The sequence below is a fragment of the Cibotium barometz genome, chromosome 39 (assembly GCF_041138505.1).
Source record: "Cibotium barometz isolate CiBa-2024 chromosome 39, ASM4113850v1, whole genome shotgun sequence".
Lineage (NCBI taxonomy): Eukaryota > Viridiplantae > Streptophyta > Polypodiopsida > Cyatheales > Cibotiaceae > Cibotium > Cibotium barometz.
The window spans coordinates 946,173-971,532 of record NC_141084.1 but is presented as its reverse complement, the minus strand read 5'-3'; the positions used below and the strand labels follow the sequence as shown (position 1 = coordinate 971,532).

Below are 25,360 nucleotides of genomic sequence, written 5' to 3'. Positions count from 1 at the left end.
TACCATATACATCATCATCATGTGCACATATGTTAACGTGTATCAATATCAATAAGTGGATTGGGATTTCTTTTGATACTTCAATGGCCTAAATTTTATAACTCCACACCCAAAACATTCAATAAATTCAAAATTTTATTGTATTTTCTCTCTCGAGTGGTACAGGCGAAAGGAAGCACAAGAGTCATGAAGAGCACGCATCATTTGTTGGGTAAACGGAAGGCAGAGCCTGTTGAGGAGGAGGTCATCTGTCTCTCCAGCGATGCAGGACTGGAGGAAGGAGGAGGAAGCGATTCTGATTCCGATGGAGCCGACGTAGATGACGACGATGAATATTTGGGTACTACCGATGCTGAGACCGATAATGCTTCTATTGAATCACCTTCTACAAGGTGAATTTTGGGTCTAAGATGGCTTCTAGATTTGAACCTACTTCCTTCCATCAAAGCATAATGTGCAGTTTGCTTCACATAACGCAGCGACTCGGAGGAGCCATCGAATGGCAAAGCGAGGAAAAAAATACCTGCCGGTACGTGGTGTTCTGGTCTCCGCGGCATTTTAGAGAGAGAGAAAAAAGATCTATTAGCTAACAGTGCTGTGAGAGCCAGAGCGCTGATTCAATATGTCACTATGTGGTTATGAACGGGAGATAGTATAGCAAGACTCAGCTAGGGGAGAGAGAGAGAGAGAGAGAGAGAGAGAGAGAGGCTTTTCACTAAATGTGTATCATCTGACTTGGACTTTCTGTGCTCAAGGCGGTTTCCAATGCACAAACAAGCACATTTTCAAGACATGGCAATCAGCAGACAAGTTGACCCCCCACACGTGTTGTGGTTATCGATGGACAAGGTGGTCTATGCCGGGAGGCCTTTATTCAGGGTGTATCATATAACGTGACTCTTCTGGTTTCCAATGCACATGCTAGTACATGTATAAGACTTGGCAATCAGTTGACAATTCACCAACCCAACTACAAGTTTGACATCTTGGCATTGCCTTGAGCATAGAAAAGTCAAGGCCACACCATACATGCATGGTACACTCTACTATTTTCAAGAGTCGCTAGTCTGCCTTACAAGCTAGACTACATTGACCCTACATACCACATACAGAACCCTTAATTAGGTTCAACAGTCCCACTAACGGTTCATCATCGAGATCCTCTTGTAGAGGTCCACCAATCAAATTCTAACCCTACTTGTATGGGACAAGTTGCTCAATTCTTTAATAATCAAATACTATGTCTTTTACCGCTAGGGTGACCAATGATTTATTCCTAGGACATCCATGTCGTGGATATAATACATTCATTCCTTTTTCTATAGAGATGAAGCCATGGAGCCACAACCTCTATATTATCCATATTTTCTAAATAGTTCAAGAGACCCTCCCAACATTGAGGATATTTCATATTGGAATGTGAGAGGAAGAAAGAAAGAAAGATTATTAATGCCTGCAAAAGACCCAATGGCTCTAAGACCAACATGTGTTACAAAAGTTCCATGTGTAGAATCTAGATTGTGAACATGGAAACAAAAGGTAATGAAAATGAAATGAAAAGAAGATCTGTCCACTACGTGGGCCTCTGATGTACATGTGGTACTGAAAATCCCGAAGCAAAATGGCGAGAGATACTCGAGGAATTTGTCTTGAATCTCATCTACAAATAGTATCATCCTCCTCCATGATGACCGTAGAGCTGCAATGGCATCCCTTGCCCATGGAGTGGCCTCTCCATGGTGGTGGAGTATGTTCCAAGTCTGTAGCTAATAGGGGGAAGGCTTGGATCCTTGGTTGTGGGGGTGTTTGGCTCTCAAAAAAGATTGCGCTTTCTCACTAGTGACACCATGGGTGCGTGGGCCAACAGATCATGCGAGTTGGTAGGGTGTGGTCTCTGGCCTCTATGATCCCGTGGACCCTGTAAAGCCAGAATGATTGCTATTTGAAGAAGTTTGTAATGGATGTTTGAGAGGCATCTCGTTGGCTCTGACTCCCTAGGTGCCATTTGAGGATGGTCTCTTGATGGTGGCAAAGCTCTAGTTACAGACCCATGCATCTTTGCTCCTCATAATTCATAACCCGTGAGAGGCCGAATCCGTCTCAGAAGAGAATGAAATCTTCTCCGAAACTCATAGTAAGTTGGGCATGTGGACATGTGATACTCCTCCGTCTCGATCTACCTTGTTAGGCATACCCCACATATCCGTGCCTCCGGAGGGATGTGATCTGCTCTACCAGGCTCAATCCGTAGACGGTGGTATGATATACCCAGTGGCTAGTGGCGTTTCGCATCGCATGTGCCACTAGAGACAGCTAGGACTCACAATAAATCCATCATTTGAATCTCGAAAAAAAATGCTCTCTGTAGAATTGGAGTTTCATAGTGAGCTCTAGTGGAGACGCCGATGTGCAGCCCTGACAAATTGAGGCTGATAAGGCGGTTGATCTCTCGATAGGAGATCAATTGATGTAGAATCTCTAATTTGCATGGAGGACTCAAGAGCCAAGCGTGGGAGATGATTTGTAGTTAGTGTAAATATACTTGCTATATATGTAAGTGATGGTACGAAAGTGCATCTATGACGAGAGGGGATACTCCAAACTCAACTAAGATGATCTCATGGCTCACTGAGGGCTTCCTCCAGATCATACATGAGAGCATCATCATCTGTAGTCTCTCTATACTCCGCCAATAATCCACTCCAAGATCTGGCCCCGGAACAGTCGCACGGTACATCGCCGTGGGGCGTACCAAAGTGTCGAACAACCAACATTTGGTGCGAGGCTTTTGGAAGTGAGCTTGGAAACACTGTCTCTCCAGGCGTGCTAGGGATGCATATCCTTTTGCAAGGCATGCGTGGGCAGCTGGTACCATGGAGAAGATCGGGCGTGTGAAGGTAAGGCGGCAAAAGGATCTCTCCATCTCATGTACAACAGTGATTTGACTGCACGCATGTTCCTGTCGGAGGTGAAGTCATGTGTTCTTGCATTCCTCCTCATACCACCCATTTTGTGGCTGTGATCCCACAAGATTCTTGGCAGTGGAGCAAGTGGTGCTATGAAAACTGGCAAGTGTGGATTCGTGAATGGAGGAGGATAGTTGTGAAGTGAGGGAGGACATGGGCAAGGTAGGATCAAGATCAGAAATGATGGAAGACAGATGATCCTCATACATCGAATTGAGAGCATGGTGGAAATGAATGCGAGTGAAGGTGGATAGGGGGGATCGGGGGCGGGTAGTGGGGATGTGCAAGATATACTGAAGGTGAGGTATGTGTGGTCCGCTGGAATGGGTGGTGGTGGTGAAATCATGTATGTGTTGCATGAGAGTAGGAGACCCCATCAAATAATCCACTATGCTCAACCCTCCCTTCGCTCTTCTGCTTCAAAGGTAGCCATCATGATTGTATTTTGATGTGGCTGTGCTGGTTTTTACTTCTTGGAGACCACCCACTTGGAGGTCTCATCAAGGTCTTTCTTTGCTACTTCCACCCACTTGGAGGTGGCATCAAGCTCCTTCAGCCCGGCATTTTCCACCTTGATTTTGGTGGTTTCTACCTCGTTGTGAAACTCCTTTGTAATTTCTGATTTGGTGGCTTCCACCTTTTGGGTGAGCCTCTGTGATCTCTAGCTTTGCTGCCTGCAATTCCCCCTGGAATCGTTCTTTTGCCCTCTCAAGCTGAGCCAACTTAGTGGCTAGGGCTTTAGAGGTATCCCTTGTGGCTAGCGATATATTCAGGTCAGCTAGTTTCTTGTTGTGTTGGGCCTTCATGTCTGCCATTTCCCCCTCGTGGAGGTCCTGCATATCTGTAATCTGTTTGTCAAAGTGGTCCTCCTGCAACAATAAAATCTCTTGCTTGTGAAAGCATCATGTGATTGCAAAGCCATGACTCCCGGTTTTTTTGTGTTTGTAATGTATTGAAAGAGTGCACAGAGCTGAAGTAGAGTGGCACGAGAATGTGCTGAAGAGAGAGTGCAAGAGAGAGAGAGATATGGAGCAAACTATGCTGAATATACTGAAGCAAAACAGTCCCAAGCAAGAGACACAAGTAGTCTCATAAGTGAGGGAGCAAAATATGTACAAGACTGAATGAGAAATGAGAGGCCAGCACCCACTATTTATAGTAGGGGGAAGCTGGGCGACTGGAGCTGCAAAACAGGCCGACTGGAGCTACTGGACAAGGCTGAGTGGAAAATGCCAGAAAGGCTGGGAAAAATCCTAGAAAAATACTAGAAAAAGGGGTGGCCAGCCCACAAGCAAGGGCCATGCAAAAGGGACCAAATGGGCACCATAAATGAGCAGAAACTGGGGATGAATGTGCTAACACCCCCTCTCAGCACAGCAGATGCTGAACATACTCCGAAAAGTCGAAGAAGTCGTCCTCTGTCAAAGACAAAAGAAAGCAGCAACAACAGGTACCAGGAAAGCTCCACAAGCAATCTCCACAGCAGTTCAGCTACAAAAGCAACAGAACAAGCTGTTAGGTACACTGTTCCTCTAGAAGAGAACAACCATGTAAGTTGCGTCGTGCTGCCCCAAATATCGGTGCTAAACCCAAATGTAAACACAGTGTCACAAGAATCCCTAGAAGCCTGTAGCTCTAAGAAGATAATACCCTCAAAAGAAATAGAGTCCTTCAGCTCCAACTCTATACCAAGAGTAGCCAAATGCTGTATAATAGCACCCTTCTTGAAGGTCGGCATCGCTAGATGTAAGAACTCAATTGCCCCCTCTGAAAACTGATGTCGGGACTCCACAGGCCCAACCAAATCCAAATCCCAATCCTTCAATCCCTGGAAGTACCACTGTGCCCCAGGCACGGTCACGGACACACCTGACCACAATCCAAAATCCTCACACAGAGTAAGGGAAGTAGGAACATTCACAGTAGTGGTAACTGAAGTAGTAGTAGCCTCCTCAATAGCATCACACAGCGTAGAAGTAGGCTCCTCCATAGAAGGCAAAGGGACCAGCAACACATCTTGGTCACTGGTTGACGAAGAAAGAATCGGAGGTGAAGCAATAGGAGAAAAATCCCCCTCAGAAGTTGTGAGCAAAGACAGCCCACTATCTTTCTCAAAAACATTTCCAGATATATCATCCTAGCAAGGAGAAGTATGCACAGAAACTGAAGGCAGGGAAACAGGAGAAACAAACTCCTCAGATGCAGTGAGCAAAACTGGTCCACTATCCTTCACTGCAGGAACATCTCCAAAAGAAGTATCCATATGATCACTGGCTGCATAGCACCCAGAAGTAGAAACCATCTGCCGATCACTGGCATCACCATACAGGTCACAAAGCAACTGCCACACATAGAAAGTAGAAGCATCATCAGGAGCATAGATGAAGTGTCGAAGAACCGAATCCTGACAATTCAAGAGGAGAAAGCCATAGATTTGTCCGTCAGTCTTCCTCCACCGACACACATCCTCCGCAGAGGCAAGGTCCGGCAAGCACCAATTCTTGTACTAGAGAAACTCCATCAAACCATACTCCCTGAGAATAGAAGTAACCTATAACTTCCATGACTGAAAGTTACCACCATCCAACTTGTCTGCCTCATCAAGGAAATAACAAGAGAGTGGTACGGTAGCCAAATCTGAAGTTGTCATCATTGATCCAATCAATAGGACCAACCCTCAAAAAATAAAATTGTCCAAATCAGAAAATGCTGATATAGGGTCTTTCCTCCCACCAAAACGCAGCCCTAAGAGGCCGGACAGCACCCGAGAATATGCTGTAAGAGGGTGCAAGAGGGAAAGGCAACAACAAGGACAGTAGCTTGGGCTCTCCTCAAGAAAAACGCACAAACTCTGAAGTAGAAGTGTCCTCCACAGGTACCAAAAGTGCCACCAAAGCCTGAAACACCACAGACCCCCTCTGCAAAGGGGAAAGCCCACTGGAGAGGAAAACGCAGCACATAGAAGGGTGCTGTCCTGAAAAAACAGGCCGCCTATGTCCAATCTCCACGTGGAAAAGAAAACGCCGGTCAACAAGTACCTGATGGTTGTGTTGATGAAGCCAATCTGTAGGCGAAAAGACCAGCAGGTGCTGTCCAGAAAACGCAGCAGCAAAGGGCTGCAAATCTGAGAGAAAACGCAGAGGGGAGGGTGCTGAAAACAGTGCTGAATCTGGGGCAGCAAAGAGGTTGCTAAACCGGGAGCTCTGATACTATGAAAGAGTGCACAGAGCGGAAGCAGAGTGGCACTAGAATGTGCTGAACAGAGAGTGCAAGAGAGAGAGAGAGATATGGAGCAAACTATGCTGAATATACTGAAGCAAAACAGTCCCAAGCAAGAGACACAAGTAGTCTCATAAGTGAGGGAGCAAAATAGTACAAGACTGAATGAGAAATGAGAGGCCAGCACCCACTATTTATAGTAGGGGGAAGCTGGCCGACTGGAGGTACTGGACAAGGCCGACTGGAAAATGCCAGAAAGGCTGGGAAAAATCCTAGAAAAATACTAGAAAAAGGGGTGGCCAGCCCGCAAGCAAGGGCCATGAAAAAGGGACCAAATGGGCACCATAAATGAGCAGAAACTGGGGATGAATGTGCTAACATGTATGTGTCCATGTGGGTGAGGGCCTCCATGAGTTTCCCCAAGTGGCCTTCCCATTTTGTTGACTTGGTCAATCTGTTGCCTAAGAGAGTGGGAAAAATAAAGAAAGAAAAGAAAATTATATTAACAACTTGAAAAGACCACGAGGGTCTATGAGACCAAAAATATGCTACAAAGTATCCATGGGTTACAATGATTCTGGTAAGTAATATAAATGAAAAAGAACCTAAAACTAACAGCATCAACTGCATACAAGTAAGTAGTGGCTAACTGAGGTATGGCCTATACAACTCGAGAGACTGATGCTTATGGGTTGGTGGCATCTTGGAGAGTGGAGACCTCGCCTCCTCAACAACTATGTAGAGCTCCTCAATATCCACCTATGGTGGGAAAGTATTGTGGTGTCTCTGGAGTATCTCCTGGATCTGAGACCGAGGAGGGGAGTGTGCTCTTTGTCTCATCGGTTTCGGGGTCGTCTGGCCCTTTGCATCTCAAGTGCTCTCTCCATGGATACTCTTGGGAACCTGAGAGTGGGTGGTTGGGCTGCTATTGGAAGGCGCTACCGTCTGGTGGAAGAGAGAGAGAGAAATGAAATGATATATTAACGTCTTTAGAAGGCCAAAATGACCTATGAGACCAAAAAGGTTACAACAATTGGTGGATCTGATACAATGTCTGTGTAAGAAAAGCTGAGAGAGAGAGAGAAATGAAATGAAATGAAATGTTATATTAACGTCTTCAAAAGGCCATAATGACCTATGAGACCAAAAGTTACATCATGGTGGATCTGATATAATGACCTGAGAGAGAGAGAGAGAGAGAGAGAGAGAGAGAGAGAGAGAGAGAGCTGAAAATTATATCCTATGAAAATTATGCTAGTTGGATAATCGTTGATAGGTTTAGCAAACAGGCTCACTTTTTGCCGGTTAGAGAGAGACTATAAAAGCTGAGCATATGGTTTGCATCTTTCTTTCTCACGTGTTTCTACATCATGGTATGCCGAATTCTTGGATTCATCTAGGGCATGTTCGTGGATTCATCTAGGTATACCTTTATGCTGTATTAGCGGACATACAAATTTCACATTGTGAAGTTTTCGTCCAAGTTACAGCTAGCTGATATTGTGTTGATTCTTTCTATCTTTAGTGGTGCATATGCCCTATCAACTACCTTTTTGTTGTAATAATTCTTTCTATTTGTTTTTTTTTCCGGGAAAAAGATCCTTCAATTAGTTAAAGAAAAACAGCCACAAAGGGCTAAGTACAACCACGAAGGGCTAAATACAAACTCACTTCATATAAGGGCGGGAAAAAAGTGATCATAAGGGAAAGAGATGCTTCTCCTCCGGTTGGCCGCTCTGTGAGAAGGCTATCTCATACAGGGGGAGGGTGTAACCGCTGCCTACAGGAGGCCTACAAATCAGATGACAAAATACACATTTTTTTTAGATCACTTAACTAATATCAACAATGGACATTATTAGCAACATCAAAACTGAAAATGACCAATAACACTTGACACCATCACTGGGGCCGGAAAGGGCCGCCCCCCCTCTCAATGCATTTGTATTTCTTGGAGTATTTATATGTACATTTCACATGGAGTGAATACAACCCAAACAATTGGGTACTTGTCGATGAAGTCTGGAGAGTCGAAGTTCGAACAAGTCCCAAGTCACAGGCACACCCCCATCTTCAGTGGGTGCACACCTGCCTGTGCACCAACAGGCACGCCTGTACTAGCACAGGCAAAGGGGCACACCGCGGAGGGAACTATGCCTAGTTCTCCTAGATAAGCTTTGCTCCCAGATGCCCTAGTGTTTCTAACCTTCACTGGCTCTCAGAAATTTCTGAGGGCACGGTTAGCACTGCCACTCAGGGAAAAACTAATCAAACTAGGAAAGCTTCCTGAGTATGGTTAGCATAAACATGCTTTGTTCTTGCTCTGCACAAAACTTGAAGAAATCTTTGAACTTAATTTAGCAAATTTTAATTTTACACAAATAAGAAACATGAGGCACCTGGTATAGTTTGTAGTAGGAGTCAATGGAGTTGCATTCTTTTCACCATGCAGTCAGATCCACCTAATACTGCAAGTACAGGTCTTAGTACAGTAAGTACAGGCTTGGTACAGTTCAGGTACCAAGTACAGGTCTCAGTACAGTAAGTACAAGCTTGGTACAGTTCAGGTACAGTTCAGGTACAACAGGATACAATCTGGTACAGGTTGGTACACTTTGGTATAGGCTGGTACAAGTATAGCCTGGTACAGTAGGTATAGATTTGGTACAGGTTGGTACAGTTTGCAGGCAGGTACAGTACTTGCAGCAGGGTACAATCAGTGCAACAGGTGGGTACAGTTTGCAGGCAGGTACAGTGCTTGCAACAAGGTACAATCAGTGCAACAGGTGGGTACAGTTTGCAGGCAGGTACAGTACTTGCAGCAGGCGGATACAGCCAGCCAGGTATAGGACAGTAGTTGTCCCCCATGCTTAAAGCTCTTTGCTTTACCCTTATCCTTGGTTGTAAATGCCTTGTCTCCACCACGGTTGCTAGATAGGTTTGCTCTTCCTGCAAGTGTAAATCCACTAGCTCTTCAAAAGTGACAGGATCACCACCTCCTCTCATAGAGAGGTTGAGAGAGGTGTGAAAGCCCAAGTAGGAAGGTGGTAAAGAATGAAGAGTGTTGGTGACCAGCTGTCTGTTTGGGATAACCTCATCAATGTTGAGCAATTGTTCTTGCAAATCTTTCACTTTGGTGAGATGATCTGACATGGAGTCACCCTCATCCATAGAAAGAAGATCCAATTGCCTCTTCAAGTAGGCAACTCTTGCCTCGTTGTGTACCTGATACATTGCTTCCAATGTGTCCCATGCAAGCTTCGATGTCTTACAAGACCGAATGTGTGGAATAATATACCTTTTCACTGAAAGGGCCACTGAAAGGGCTATCAAGGACATGGCCTGGCCTGTGCATCCCTGGAGTCCCATCTCTTCTGCTCTTGTGTGGGAGCAAGTTCTACTTCATGAGCTCTTTGAGCACCTCCTCTTTGAGGCCTTGTGTCGTCACCACACGATGCCCCAAAGCCCTTTGGCTACTACCAACAAATTACGGATCATGAAACTCCAGAGGGAGTAGTTTGATCCATCCAACTTGTCCTCGTGGGTGAGCACACCAAATACATCTGTAGCATTTTGAGCCATGTTGACAAAATACACCAAGCACCAATGTGCACTGCCAGGCAACCAAATGTCCTCTGCAAATTTTTGGCCGCAACTTCAAGCAAGTATAAACCTGCACCAAATTGTCCAATTACACTCAATGTGTATACATATGTGACAAATCATCGCTGTAATCCCCGATTACATGCTCCAAACTGAAAAGCCCCAATTTTTATGCACTGCAATTGCTTCAATGTGCAGTCAATTTCCCAATTTTCACAAAAGCCCCAATTTTCTGCAACCGAAAGAGGCTCAATTGACTGATATTGGCCTCAATTTGAAAACCCGCAAATTCCAAGCAAGCAGCATGTTTAATTTTTTCAGTTTTGCATCAAATTGAGGAATCCCCCAAATTCCATAGGGCAGTTGATAGAAATCCCCACATGCTTGCACCTGCAGGTAATTGAATTTGATTTGTAAAATCAAAAGATTAGCATTTTTATTTTTATTTTACCTACAAGTGACCTGGAGAGATGCACGTGACGTTTAGGTGGAGTTGTAGTGCTGCTGGGAGTAGAGGGGAAGCTGGTACAGAAGATTTCGGATATAGTCATCAGAGCTACAGGGCGACCATGTACGGAATGTGAGAGATCAGGTGTTTTGCAGGTCGACCACGTGCAAAATGAGCTGCAGGTGGTCAGACGTGCAGGAGACAGATGGCGAGTCAGGCGTGTTGCTGCGAATGCAAGAGGGCTGCTGTAGGCGGGTCGGAAGATGGCAGATGGCGAGGCAGTTGTTGACGAGCAACAAGACGATGTCGGAATAGTCGGTGGCTGTTGTTGGATGTAGGAACAGTCGTCGGACGCATGCACAGAATCCCGGCAAGTTGAGTGTCGCCCTGAGTCGCTCGCTCTGGTGTGAGCGCCGTCGGTGGGAGGGGAGGTGGTGGAGCCCTCCCCACTAGCGCTGCCCAATCTTGTGGCTGAAGTGGGCGGACCCGGCAAAGCGCAGGCGGCATTGAAGGTGGACGGAAGTTCCCAGGCGCCGGATGGACGGTGTAACGGCGGATGGATTGTGCAGCCAGCGATGGAAAAATGCAATGATGACAGAACTGCATAGGATGCAACCTAGCTCTGATACCACTTGTTGGGGGACTCACACACAGCAAGGCTTCCTGCAGATTAGGGTTAGATGCAGGAAGAAGAAGCTCACACAGAGAGAGAGAGAGAGAGAGAGAGAGAGAGAGAGAGAGAGAGAGAGAGAGAGAGAGAGAGAGAGAGAGAAAGAAAGAAAGATTTTATTAACGTCTTCCAAAAGACCGAACTCGGCCTATGAGACAAATCGGAGTACCTGTATGGGGTATCCTCTGTCATCCCAACAAAATGAAAAAGTACTGAACAAAAAAAAAAAAACTGAATCTGTGTGTGCAGGGGATGGAGCTCTACTACTAGGAGAAATGCAAAGCTATATGCATGGAGTATACAATCATGATATGCAACCTAGCTAGCTCCATCCTGTAGAGAAAGAAGCTGTGTGGCTCGTCGCTCGTCCTCAGCAGCGAAGCGTGTGTGTACGCAGTTGTCGCCCTTAGCAGATAGTCGCCATCAGCAGGCAGTCGTCACGCCCAGCAGATAGTCGCCATCAACAGGCCGCTCAGCAGAGATACGCTTGCCCTTTGAGCCTTCCCTTGATGCTGAAGAAGGAGGAAGAGAAGTTGCTCAACAGCCAAGTATAGACCCATTTCATCTTGGAGGAGAAGCTGGTCACACTAGCTTTGACTGCTGAATTAGGGTTTGCAGGTGCTGAATTAGGGTTTTCAGGTGCTGAATTAGGGTTTGAGAGAACGGGTTTTCTTTGCTTTTGTACATGGATTTGGATGACCCAGCTGCTGCTGTTGGTGGCATGGCTGCCAATAGCCTTAACATGGATCTTATTGAGGAGATGATCGAGAAGGATGTGGGTTATGCTTCAGATGCCTCGGAGCAACAAAAACGTCAAAGGCTTGATGTTGATGCAAGCTACACTCCGGTGAATGTTGGAGAGAATGCAGAGGAAAGTTCTCAGGTAACTTCTTCGGAGTTTGCACGTTTGCTGCAGATCGCTGGTGAGCTTCTGCAAGAATATGTGAAGGCAAATAGCGTGCAATGGCTGCAGTAGATAATGGTGGTGTGGCTGATGTATGCATGGAGACTCCTTTGTTGCTACAACAGCTAGCAGATTTTCATGATCTTGCTGCTATCTTCTTCTTTACTGGACGTATTCCGTTGTTGCCTCGTCTTAGAGCATGGTTGGGCCGCTTGGTGTCGCGTGAGGCACTTGAGGAAATTTATGATGGTCCGAGAGGCTTTTATGAAATACTTTTTCGCACTTTGGAAGCCCGTAGGGCAGTCCTGGAGCAGGTGCCACTCTTTTTGGATGGGCAGTTGGTTCATGTGGTTCCGTGGAAGCCTATGGCAGAGTACCAAGATATGTTGCGCCAGGCTTGCCCAGTTTGGGTTGAAGTGAAACAATTCCCACCAATGTTTTGGCGTGTTTTACCAGGTCTCATGCGAGGTATCGGTGATGCCTTGGTGGTGCCTCGAATGACATCTAGAAACCGAAATCGTCTATGCATGTTGTGGGATACTGAGAGACCTAGGTCGACACATTTGCGTGTCAATATGGCTGGGCTGCAACCTTTAATGTATGAATTGAGGTGGGATACATTTGCTGGCCACTGTTTCAAATGTGGTGAGATGGGCCACCTTGTCTCCGAATGTCCTAATAAAGAACAAGTTGTTGCTACCAAGGATATCGTTGATGGGCAGTTGCCCGTGGAAGATGAGCATGATGCTCCTTACATGATGCCCAGCACATGGATGTACATGTGGATGTTCAGAATGAGGTTGAGCAGCCATGGGTGGAAGTACGTGGTAAAAAGACACGATTTGTTGCCCCGCGGGGGGATTTCTCAGATGCTGTTTGGCGGGGGCCTTTGCGTACTCATCAAGGGCCCTTACATACATATGCTCGTCGCCCTTTGGGTTCAGGTGCCCAGCAACAGACCAGGATTGAGAGGCCGGGAGGCCAACTTTCTCAGGGTACAGGGGCTCTTGGGGTGGATAGAGTAGAACGCTATCCTATTAGAAGTCGCCTAACAAAAGAAGCACAACAACAATTGCCTCTTGTGTTTGGTTCGAAGGGTGAGGTCATCTCGCCATGGGATGGTCATTACCCTTCGGCACGTGCTCGGGAACTCCAAGGGCAATCTGAGATCACAAATACCATGTCTAAAAATGCAATGCTTCAAAAGGTTCGTGATTTGGCAGATTGTCCTAGGCCTAGTACATGGCCTTGTTGATTCCTTTTCTGGGAAGGCTTATGAAAATTGTTCAATGGAATGTAAAGGGTATTTCTTCGCGCCAAAAGCAGTTCAGGCTTTGGCGTACAACTTTTTGTCATGGTTGGGATGTTTTGTGTGCAGTTGAACATAAGCAGCATAAGTTGGCTGGCAAAGCCTATGTATATAAGGGGTTTCATGTTTTCTACAGCGGACATCCTGCTTCGCAGTCAGGTGTTATGTTTGCTGTTCGTTCGCAGTTTCAACCTTCTCTTGTGATTCAAGATGTTCATGGAAGATTTCTAGTGATATAGATTGTTTGGGATGATACGCCTTTATAGTTGTTAGGGATGTATGCTCCAAATAATGCTCGTGCACGCCGTTTGCTGTGGAATGACTTGTGTGCTCTTTCAATCTCTCATCCTGGCTTTGTGATGGGAGACTTTAATATGTGTGTCTCCAGGGAGCAAGCCACGTCGCCTCATTCTGTAATGGATGGCCCGGAGAGAATGACGTGGGAAGCTTTTGCAGCAAGGTCGCTAAAACAAGACATGTGGTCTTGGTTGCATCCAGATGAAAGGGGTTACACTTATGCCTCACAAGAGTTTCGGGGCACTTATGCTAGATTGGATAGGATGTATATTTTACATCAAGATCTCTTTTTGCCAAAGGTTCTTACTATGATGGTTGATCAGCAACAGGTTTTGTCGGATCATTGGCCGCTTGTGTTTGAAATGGTCTATCATCCTGTGGATGCATATAAAGGCTTGTTGGGACGCTTGCCTTTGCGCTTAAATCACACTTTTTTGGAGCATGAAGTTTTTGATGTTTATATGCGTCAGTTGATACGACATTTCTCCACAAGAGTGTCCATGGCTGATTATCATGCTTGGCCAGTGTTCCTTACCAACACTCGGAAATTAGCGCGGCATTATGGTCTTGCTAATGCCTCTATACAAAAACAGCATGTGGCTCTTCTTGAGTCGCTTTTAAAGGGCTTGCAGGCGTTCATGTTTATTGACTCTATGGATGCTGAAGTTGTCGATGCCATAGAATGGCTGAAAAAGGAGCTATCTAGGGTGCATGAAGCACAATATGTTCGCTTTAAACTACTTGCACGTCTTGATGCTTTGCGGGATGCTAACTGTCAATCTCAACTCTTCTATGATAAGTTACATCAGAAACATATGCGTGAGAATATTGTTAGGCTGATGGATGCCCAAGGCAACCTTGTTACTCAACCTTCTGAGGTTATTCAGCATTGCATCAGGTTTTATGAAGATTTGCTTGCCCCTCGAGAGGATGTCTCGCCTGCTGTCCTGGTTGCAAGGGAGTCATTGTTTGCTGAAGTACGATATCAAGTTGACCCTGATGTGGCGGTTCAGCTTGATGCTCCTATTACTCAAGGGGAAGTGGAAGCTGTTCTCTCCAAACTTCCCATGGGAAAGAGCCCTGGTTGGGATGGTTTGACAAATGAGTTTTTTTGAAAATATGCTGATCAGCTTGCAGAGCCTTTGACGCTTATTTGTCAAAGGGTTTGGGATGAGGGATATATGGCTGCCGATTGGAAGTTGGGCATACTTCGTTTGTTGCCCAAAGTCCCTTCGCCTACTTCTTTGGCTCAATGGCGCCCGATTTCACTTATCGGTATTATGTATAAAATCTTTATAAAGATTTTTGCCAATCGCTTGCAGAAGGTGCTTCCTACTCTTATTCATCCATATCAATATGGATTTGTGCATGGCAGGAATATTTTGCATAATATTCTTAATGTTCAAATTGGAGTGGATTATGCCAAGGCAAAGAAGCAAGAGATTGTGATGGTGCAGCTGGATCTTGAAAAAGCTTTTGATCATGTGAGCTGGTCTTTCCTTTCTCAGTTAATGACAGCCATGGGCTTTGGTCCCAAAATGGCTAATTTGGTGCATTTACTTGGCTCTGGCTCTATCACGCGGATTATGCTCAATGGAGGACTTTCGGATGGTATTTCTCTCACCTGTTCTCTCCGGCAGGGCTGTCCTCTTAGCCCTCTTTTCTTTGCCATTGCCACTCATCCTATGTTATCTCGCCTAGATGCTATGACATCGCATGGTGAAGTGGTTGGTTTGCATCTCCCTCATGGCAAGCAATTGGTTGCTCAAGCCCTTGCGGATGACACTTTTATGTTTCTCAGGGCCGAAAAAGCCAATATAGATCGAGCAATGGAAGCTTGGAATAATTTTGCATTGGCTTCTGGGCTGAAAATAAATTCAACAAAATCAACCCTCATTGTATGCACGGAATTTGATCTTGAGGCATTAGGGTGGCAAGGCCGTGTGGTGCATACAGGAGACATTGTTCGTCATCTTGGGTATTCGGTGGGTGTGGATGTGGACCCCCAAGCGCTTCTTGCTTGGATTTCTGCTCGGATCTCGGATAAATTTGTGTATTGGAAAGCTCAAGGGTGGCCTATGCACGTGAGGGTTAAGGTAGCTCAGGTTGTTATTCTTAGCATGATTTCCTATTTTTTGCCTTTGCTACCTTGGACGCACAAATCTCTTCTCCATTTGGTTGCTCCCATTCGGTTTATGCTGTGGAAGAGGCAAGGAAATATTATGGGTCAAACATGGATAGCTTGGAATCACATTACGACGCCCAAAAGAATGGGTGGGGCTGCTTTACTGAATGTCCGCTTGCATATGGTGGCGCGTAGGTGGGCGCTTTTTCAGGATATGTGTTTGTAGGAGCAGCCTTGGGTATTCATGGCTAGTGACTTGATTGAGTTGGAGGGATTGTCACATGGACGGACACGTGTGCAGGCTTCATGGTGGAACATTGTGAATGCGGCTCATCCTGTTCGTATTCGCTCATCTCACATTTTATTGCATATTCTCCTTTCTTGGCATGAAGTTCTACTATTGGCTCGGTGGGATCCTGGTCATGAAAGACTACTTTGAACTCTTTGCAGTTGGAAACATTTGTGGAGTCGCGTGTCATTGTTTGGCCAGACAGAGATGCTTCACGCATACGACTCAACCGCATGGTCAGGTTAGGCTTGGTTAGAATCCGAGATGCTGTGATACCTGGTCGTGACAGGCCATATTTGTTTCGTCGTATTCGACAGCACTTTAGGGTTCCTCGGACATTTCAGCCACTATGGGTTGACATCATGCATGGAGTTGAGCCTTTTACTCCATTGCCTCGGCCATCTGCAAATCAGCCTTGGCTTGATTGGGCACTATGTAAATCTGGTGACTTGATATCACTTTCAGCTAACCAGGTCTATCATAAGCTCGTATCAGAGAAACATTGGGTTTCAGCCAAGGCCAATAAGGTGTGGGGATTGCACAAGTCTAAATCATGGTGGCAGAAAACTCTTATGCGTGGTTGGCAGTCTAAACTCCCTTACCAAGGTAAGGTTTTCATTTGGAGGATGTTGGTGGGAGGGTTACCTACACGGGATCAGCTCAGCCGTCGTAAAATTACATTGGCCTCTTGCTTCTTCTGCACGACATGCACTGAAGCAGTTATGCATCTGTTCATAGTTGTCGAGTGGCCCGTCAGATTTGGTCTTTTGTCTCTCGCGTTTGGGAGGCAATAGAGAGGTCTACTGTTTCGGCTCATCAGTGGATATTTGGGATTTGTCCTCAAGTCATTACTTCGGACAGTCACCTTGTGATATTCCATTTCCTTAGATGGACAAGACTTTGGCATATTTGGACTACACGGAATGGGTTCATCTTTGATTCCTTGTCTGGAATACATGGGCACATTCTACGTATCCGCGGTTTGCTGCTTTGGTAGTTTTCTTCTCTTCTCTCAGCTCAGCTACTGGATGCAGATGTTATTTTGTTATGGTCTACGGCGGCTCGGTTGGCTCATCTTTGATGCTTTTATCTGGGATGCTTATTTGGCTAGGAGACTTTCTTATTAGTGTACAGGTTTGCATGGTCATGATCCTTTAGAGGATCTTTTGTGGGGGTTTTTTTTGGGGCCATGTGTGGTGATCACAAATGCAAGTCAACACTTGCATGTGAGTCACATCCATATAATATAGAAGTACAAAGTTATATGGATAGAGTGTCCTTTCACACTTGATATCCAAGGAAATAACCACATGGGAAAAAGTGTCCTTGGTTAAGCCCTGTTCACATGTAGCACTACAATAAGTGAGCATATGCCCACGAGGATCCCACTTTGTCCCGAGGGCTGCACTGAAGGGGAAAGAGAAGATCATCCCGCCATTATCTGGCGTAGAGGGCATGGAGTGGTGAAAAACCACACATACCCGAATAGGGGCTACTGTCTCCTCAAAAATGTCAGTCCCTTCTGTCAGTAGACATCGGAAGAAACTCCAGGATCTTGGGGCCCTATCACCATTTGGTCCATCTCCATTTCTGGAGCCACTTCTATGGGACTGTCACTCCATGGAGCGGCCAGATTTGTGCCATGTTCACATGGGGCCAGGTCACTGTCCTATGTGAAAGGGCCAGTCTATGGTGTCACATGGACGAGAGCCAGATCAGTTCCACCCGTGTGTGACTAGTGCTACGTCACATGGACCGGAACCAATTCCGTGCCACCGATGTGTGATCAGCTTCGTGTTGTATGGACGGGAGCTTGTTGGTGCCACCCGTGTATGGCCAGGATGGTGTTTTACCTATGGGACTATCACTCCATAGGAAGACTAGGACATATTTATTTATATCTGTCGCGCCAGTTTTGTGCCCGACAGGAACCTCTTGTACAAGTTTCATGAAAGGGAGATTTCGTCCATTATTTGTGCACATGCATTTATGCCTGCATGCATAAATTTGTTTTTGCATGACTTGTTTGCGTGTGTTTGCCTGTTATGTCGTGCCAGTACACTGGACGGGGACGCCCCGAGTGTACCGTGGAGTGCTGATTGCTGACTTGGTGGTGTGGCAAGTGAACAGGTGGTAAGTATTTTCATTTTGGCCTTTTTTTAAAAAAAAATTGGTAAAATCCATAAACTAGAATGAACCTTAATATTTATAAGGTATTGTGTTCACACCCAATTTAATTAGGGGCTGGACATTTGCTTGAGAGGGGGGGCCAAAGTAATAATTTGAATTAAGGTTTTATAATCTTTAAAATTAAAGCCTTGCATGGAATACCCACTTGTGGGATTGGTGGATTTACTTGCCATCTTCATCGGCTGCTGTACCCGCCTCTCCACGCCTGGCTGTACCTGCCCCTTCACGCCTCCTCCACGCTTGGTTGTACTCGCTTGTCTACTGTCCCTACTGTACCAGCTGTTGTACCCGCCTATCTACTGCCCCTGCTGTACTGGCTGTTGTACCCGCCTCTTCACCGGTTGCTGTACCTGCCTTTTCCACGTATACCTACTGTACTTGCCAAGGAGCTGCTGTATTTGCAAACAGAGCTGACTGCCTTGCTGTACCTGTCGACGTGTACCTGCTGTACCTGCCCCGTGTACCGGCTGGTTGCTCTGTTTACAGCAGCTGAATGCTTCCATTTGGAGTATAATACAAAGGGAAATGGTCTTCATTGCTGAGATATGAATTAAAATCCATGCCAGGTATTTATTTCAATATTTTATCTCAAATTTAAATAACAATTAAAGTTAAATGCTGTTATTTCAAGCTTTGTGTAGGCAAGTTTCTTCTCCAGTTGCATACACTTTAGAAGATCATTGGGAAGTGGTTTCTCCCATGATTGCCTTGACTGCGCTCTCACCTATAGAGGAGCCAATGAAGGTCAAGAGGGTATGAGGAAAAACCAAGTACAAAGTGTAATTGGAAGAGCCGGGATACGTTCCCACCGCGGTGTCACACTGTTGCGTGCGTTAGTACGGGCGTGCCCGTTTGTGCATGGTCCCAGAAGGCCAGTGAAAGGCAAGTGTGCACCCAGTGAAGGTGGGAATGAGCTTGTGATTTGAGGCTACTTCGACCAACACTTTCTTCATCGACTTGAACCAGATCTGTTTGGTTGTTTTCACTCCCTAGTGGAGAAATTTGGCCTTTCAGGCTCGTGACACTTGTACAAATATAAATACTCCAAGAAATACAATAAGTATTGAGGGGGGGGGGATGCTTTTCGGCCCCAATGCTGGTGTCATTTGTATTTTTCAGTATTTCCAGTATTTGTGTTGCTTATGTTGTTCCGTTGATTAATATCTGTTAGATTAAGTGTTCTAAATATGTGTATATTGTCTTCCGATTTGTAGGCCTCCTGTAGGGAGCGGTCACAAGCTCCCACCTGGGGACTTTGGCGGGAGAGCCCTCACTGGGGAGGCAGTGATGGTCATCTCTACCGGATCAAAGAATCGGTGAATCAAGCGACGGACTGATCGTGCCGGCTGTCTCCGCACCGGGTTAGGGGCTGCTGGGGGGCGATGAGAGTGCTTTGGAGAGGCAGATTGGGGGGGGGGGGGGGGGGGGGGGGGGGGGGGGCTCGAATGATAAAGGAGGGGCGGAGTGCATTGCGGTAGGTAAAGTTGGTGATGAGACTGGGAAATTAGAAGGGGGAGGTGGTGGCGAGAGGGCGGAGAGGCTGGGGAGGGGTGCTGTTGAGGGGGATCCTGTTGGATTATATCATCTCCAGAGGGTGTACATCATCTTTTTCATGCTTGTATTGGCCATTTGTGAGGCCCTACATTGGCATATCTTAGCAGAGATTATTCAGCATTTTTCTACCATTTTTTGGTATTTTTAGGCATTTTATGTAGCATTTTATGCTACTGCCATGCTGTCGGCCTGCTCTACAGCTGGCCGACCAGCATCCTGAGGGAGTATATAAGGGTTGGCTCCCTTTCCCTCAATTCATCTCATTTTTCAGCATTCAGTTGAGGTCATTAGCAACTACTACTCTTCTCACCATTGTACAGCACCTACGCCGTACGGGCTTCCCTCGTGCTCAGATTTCAGCAATAAACATCAGTTTCCAGCATTTACAAGTCTTGTACCTGGGCCTACATTTGTGTTTTATATTTGCTTCACTTTCTTTCATGGTATCAGAGAAAAATGCAGACCTGTGAGCAGAAGAAAGCTGTGTTTTCTGTTTTGGAGCAGAGGCTTCGACAGTTTGCGGCGTTTTCTGTAGATTTCAGCGTAGAAGGTGCTGCGTTTTCTTTCGGGAGCAGAGGCTTCCTCAAGAGTGCTGCGTTTTCTTCATTTGACACTTGGGACTGTTGTATTTCTGAATTTTCAGCAAAGATTGCTGATTTTTCTAATTGTTGACTCCATCCATACAGACACAGTTTGTCTCCTCCCGGAGTAATGCTCATCAGATGTGGAAAGAGATACAGAGGAGGTATGGGAGAGTTTCGACAGTGAAGATTGCCAAATTGGAGTCAGATCTGGAGAAGCTTACCATCACTGAGTGAGATAACCTGATTGAGAAGATTGGAGAGTTTTCCCGTATAAAGCTGCAACTTGAGGAGTACGGGAGCACCATCAACAATCCCATCCATAAACTTCTTGGTAACTTGCCTGCTTCCTTTGATTCTTTCAGGGATAATATTTATTTCCGTGATCCTCTCCTCCCTTTTGAGGAAGTCATGAGTTATCTCCACGACAAGTGCATGCTTCGCGGAAAAGGCAAGTCGAAGTTTGCTTTTGTTGCCTTTGACAAGGGCAAAGGCAAAGGCAAAGGCGGAAAAGGGAACTCCAACAACAACAAAAACAAAGGCAAAGGCAAGGGTAAACAAGATTCTAAGGAATCTAAGGACAAAAGCAATGAATGTGATTATTGTGGCAGGACAGGTTATACTGAGGCTCGTTGCTTGTCTTGATGATTCTCGAGCAGCAAAAGCCAAGTATAAAGCCCAGGATGCTTCTAAAGCATCTGACAAGGACAACATCAAAGATAAAGGCAAAGTTTCAGAGGAGGGATCTGCCAAAGTTGCATACATGGCAATCACAGATTCATCCACTTCTTCAAAGGATTCATTCCTCGTGATCACAGATATGACTTCTCCTGAAGAGGTTAGTGTCACACCTGAAGTGGTGGAATGGTTGGTGATCCCCCTGTTGCAACCCCGGTGCCAGCTGCTCCTTTACAGTCACCCGTTCTCGTTGCATCAGCCTCTGCAGCTCCCAGTCCCTCTACGAGTCTTGCTTTGACTCCAGGATTACCCTCACCAGTGCTTACCTCATCTCCACTTCCAACAGCATCGGATGAGTCCTCTATTGTAGTTGGATCTTCTTCTTCACGCTTTGAGAGGAAGACTGGCCTACCTCGGTGGGTTCAACAACTCTTTAGAGATTCTGGTCTCACTGATGCACAGCTCCATAACCAGATCTCTACCACCACCCCTGGCCCTCATCGTTCATCTCGGGCTTCCACATCTCATCACACAGTGAATTATGCTCTCATGAGTTCTCTCCAGGAGATTGATGAGCCTGAGAGTCTAGAGGATACTCTTTCACAGCCGCAGTGGCGGCAAGCCATGGAAGCAGAGATGGTCTCTATTGAGAGGAATAACACTTGGTCTTTGGTACCATGGCCTTTACATCGTCGTGTTATTGGTGTGAAATGGATTTTCAAAGTCGAGTTTCATGCAGATGGTACTTTGGACAAGTACAAAGCCCACCTTGTTGCACGAGAATATGCTCAGAAGGCAGGTGAAGAGTTTATCATGTCTATGCTTAGGCATCACCCACCTTAGATTAGCTTAATCACTAAATTAATGTAGCATTAGTACTAATCACCATATCCATGCATATGTCCAAGATACCTATGTTTCTCAACATGGTATCAAAGCCTCCCTATCTCCTTTGAGATTCTCCTAGTCACTTCATTTAGTTAATCTTAGCTCATTTAGTATATTTAAATCACTAATCGTAAGCTTATCCACTTCTTTTTCTTGTGGCCTATTTTTCTTGAGCTTTCCACCATTGCCAATCCTTACACACATTTGCTAAACTTTTTTAGGTCCACCTTTAGCTCATCAAGGCATCCCTCCTCACCAAAGGAATCAATTAGTTTCGCAAAAAATCGGGGCGTTTTTCGCTAACAGTGCTGTCGGCTTTGCAGGTCATCATTCTCCTCAAGTGGTTAAACGTGGGTATAATCCTATTTGATGAGACATTTGCTCCTACAGCCAGGTATACCACCATCAGGATTGTTTTGGCTCTGGCTGCACACTTCAGATGGCCCGTGTTCCAGATGGATGTCAAATCCGCTTTTCTGAATGGAGATTTAGAGGAGGAAGTTTATGTTGAGCAGCCTCCTGGTTTTGTGATTCAGGGATAGGACACCCATGTTTATCTTCTGCAAAAGGCTCTTTATGGTCTCAAACAACCACCCCGTGCTTGGTATCAGAAGATTGATGCCTTCTTGTTATCTCTTGGCTTTGAGAGGGCATATGTTGACAACAATCTCTATGTGCTACTTTCTGATGGAGATATTTGTGTCATTGTTTTGTATGTTGATGACCTCATTCTTTCTGGCTCAGATATTGGGTTGTCATGCAAGTTCAGTCCAAGCTTTCAGAGACATTTGAGATGACTGATCTTGGCCTTCTACATTATTTTCTTGGGCTGGAGGTTTGGCAGAAAGATGACTGTATCTTCATTTCTCAGCGCAGAAGTATGTGAGGAAGCTGCTCACACTTTATGGGTTGTCAGATTGTACACCTCTCTCGTGTCCCATGGATCCCAATGCCAAGTTATCCAAGGAGGATGATACACCCTTGGTGGATTCCATAGAGTACCGGCAGATTGTTGGCTCATTGTTGTACCTTGCGAACACCCGTCCAGACATCTCCTATGCTATGAGTGTTCTCAGCCAGTTCTCATTAGCTGCTCGAAGGTCTCATTGGCAGTCAGCTCTGAGAGTTCTTCGTTATCTTTGAGGTACTTCAGATTATGGCATCACCTACTCTTGTGGTGCTGATTTGGTTGGCTTCACAGATTTTGATTGGGCAAGTTGTATTGATACTCGGAGGTCTACATCGGGATATTGCTTCATGCTTGGTTCTGGATTGGTTTCTTGGAAGTCTCAAAAGCAGAGGACTGTTTCTGCTTCTTCCACCGAGGCTGAGTATAAATCCTACCTTCTCTCCTCTACTCAAGCACTTTGGATTCATCAGATTCTGGAGCATTTGTGCTGTGCCAACGCTTCCCCGGTTACTATTTTCTCGGATTCTCAGAGTGCTATTGCTCTAGCACAGAATCCTGTGATACGGGGATGATGACGCGACTGGATTGAGTTGGGCCTTCTTCGACTGGCCTACTGTTCTACCAAGGACAATGTGGTTGATCTCTTCACCAAACCACTTCTGAGAGCTACTATGGAGGTGTTACTTCAGCGTGCTGGTATTGGACCGCCCCTCTGGCGCTGAAGAGGAGGTGTTGGATTATATCATCTCCAGAGGTTCTACATCATCTTTTTCATGCTTGTATTGGCCATTTATGAGGCCCTGCATTGGCATATCTTAGCAGAGATTATTCAGCATTTTTCTACCATTTTTTGGTATTTTTAGGCATTTTATGCTATTGCCATGTTGTCGGCCTGCTACAACTGGCCGACGGGAGTATATAAGGGCTGGCTCTCTTTCCCTCAATTCATCTCATTTTTTAGCATTCAGTTGAGGTCATTAGCAGGTGCTACTGCTTCTCACCAATGTACAGCACCTACGGGCTTGCTCAGATTTCAGCAATAAACATCAGTTTCCAGCATTTACAGGTCTTGTACCTAGGCCTACATCTGTGTTCTATATTTGCTTCACTTTCTTTCAGATCCATTGGAGAGGAAAGCTGGGGGGAGGCCATGGAGGCTAGGAATAGAAATACAATGCGGTATTGACTCTGGCGAGGCCACAAAAATGTGGAGGGATGGAATCCCAGTTGCCCTCGCGAGGGCGGAGGCACCGGTTTGGGGGGGGGGGGGGACTTCACTGTCTCCCGATGGCTACCGGGAGAAAAGAGGAAGGTACTCCTTTCTAAGGCTTGGGAAGCAAATTGTTAGTGGGAAGCCCGAAACGCTAGCCAATGGGTCAGACATAGGATTGAAGCCGTGTTGGCACCGTGCAAAGAAGGCCTGCGCCGTACGTTGTTCAAGGGGACTCAGCGTCATGATCCGGTCTGACGCTGATGGCGAGTCGAACTCCACCTGGTAGTATCCATGCCCTAGAGGGTGAATATCAGTGATCTTTGCAGGTTCGCCAATGATGTTGGACTGAAAGAGATGCCCGAGTTGTCTGCGGGCGGTAGGGTGGCTACCAACAATTTTGGAGACCAGGGTGGAGGCAACAGTCGTGGCAAGAACCTGTAGATCCGCTTCGATTTCTCCTTTCCACAATATGGGAACAAAGCTGAGCTTCTCTTAGGCCTATCATCCTCAGATTGATGGGTAGAGTGAAGCCACAAATTGAACTATGCTTGATTTTCTTAAGAAATATGTAGCAAATGGTAAAAGTATCTACCTTTGGTAGAGTTTGGATACAACAACGCGGTGCATTCCTCTACGGATAAAGCTCCTTTTGAGATTGCGTATGGTAAGTTTATGGTAAGGTGGTTGTTCCACCCATCCTCAAAATCAAAGACGAGATCTTGCTATGGATGAATTTGTTCGAGATTTGGATGATGCCTATATGAAGGTGTAGATAGTCATTGCTCGATTGTTTACAAGCATAGAAAGTATCTAGATCTTATGGAAGGTGATTGGGTTCACTTTGTTTTGAAAGGGCAAGACTTAGGAAGAAACCTAGAAAGGAAGAAGCTTATCCAAAGCTCTCCAATAGGTTTTATGAACCATTCCGGGTGACGAAAAAGATTAGTGAGGACTCTTTTCATTTGAGGTTGCCGGATCATTGGAAGATCCACAACGCGTTTCATACAAGCCTTTTGAAGAAATATGTGGGGCGGAGGAGGCGGACTCGATTTTGAAAGATCTGCGTGAGGTGGATGAGTTGGAAGGGGTCTCACAGCAAGAATAGATTTTGTTTCATAAAGAGAATACTTTCAGGAGGGCATTTGCAAGACGTTACCTTATGAAGTTTAAGAACTATCTTGCTATTGATGCCAAATGGTTGGACGAGGACTATTTCAAGGAGTATCTTGAACACCTTGAGGCATATTTGGAGGCTTTTCGGTTGAGGTGTCACATGCGGAAGCTTTGGGAGTCTTCTTTCAGACCTAAGCACTGCATAGCAACATGTGATGCAAGAACAATCAGCATAGACAGTTAATAGAGAGAGAGAGATGGCTGTATTTTCAGTATATTCATATATGTATATAAAGGTTACAGTATCTTTGGGAGTCTTCTTTCAGCCCTAAGCACTGCATAGCAACGTGTGATGCAAGAACAATCAGCATAGACAGTTAATAGAGAGAGAGAGAGATGGCTG

The 25,360-nt window shown here is 45.7% G+C and overlaps 1 protein-coding gene across 5 annotated transcripts in view; it reads left to right on the top strand.

Annotated features, from left to right (window-relative positions):
- The first annotated feature begins 127 nt into the window (after positions 1-127).
- The window catches only part of LOC147615608 (uncharacterized), a 97,840-nt gene continuing 72,607 nt past the window's right edge, over positions 128-25,360 (top strand). For 2 of the 5 annotated variants that reach the window (XM_086778116.1, XM_086778113.1), the window contains exons 1-2: positions 128-392; positions 480-529. In XM_086778116.1, the coding sequence (XP_086634242.1) occupies positions 187-392; positions 480-529 (256 nt within the window). In that variant the 5' untranslated portion in view covers positions 128-186. The remainder of the gene's footprint in view (positions 393-479; positions 530-25,360) is intronic. The other 3 variants (XM_086778112.1, XM_086778115.1, XM_086778117.1) reach the window with 3 other exon arrangements.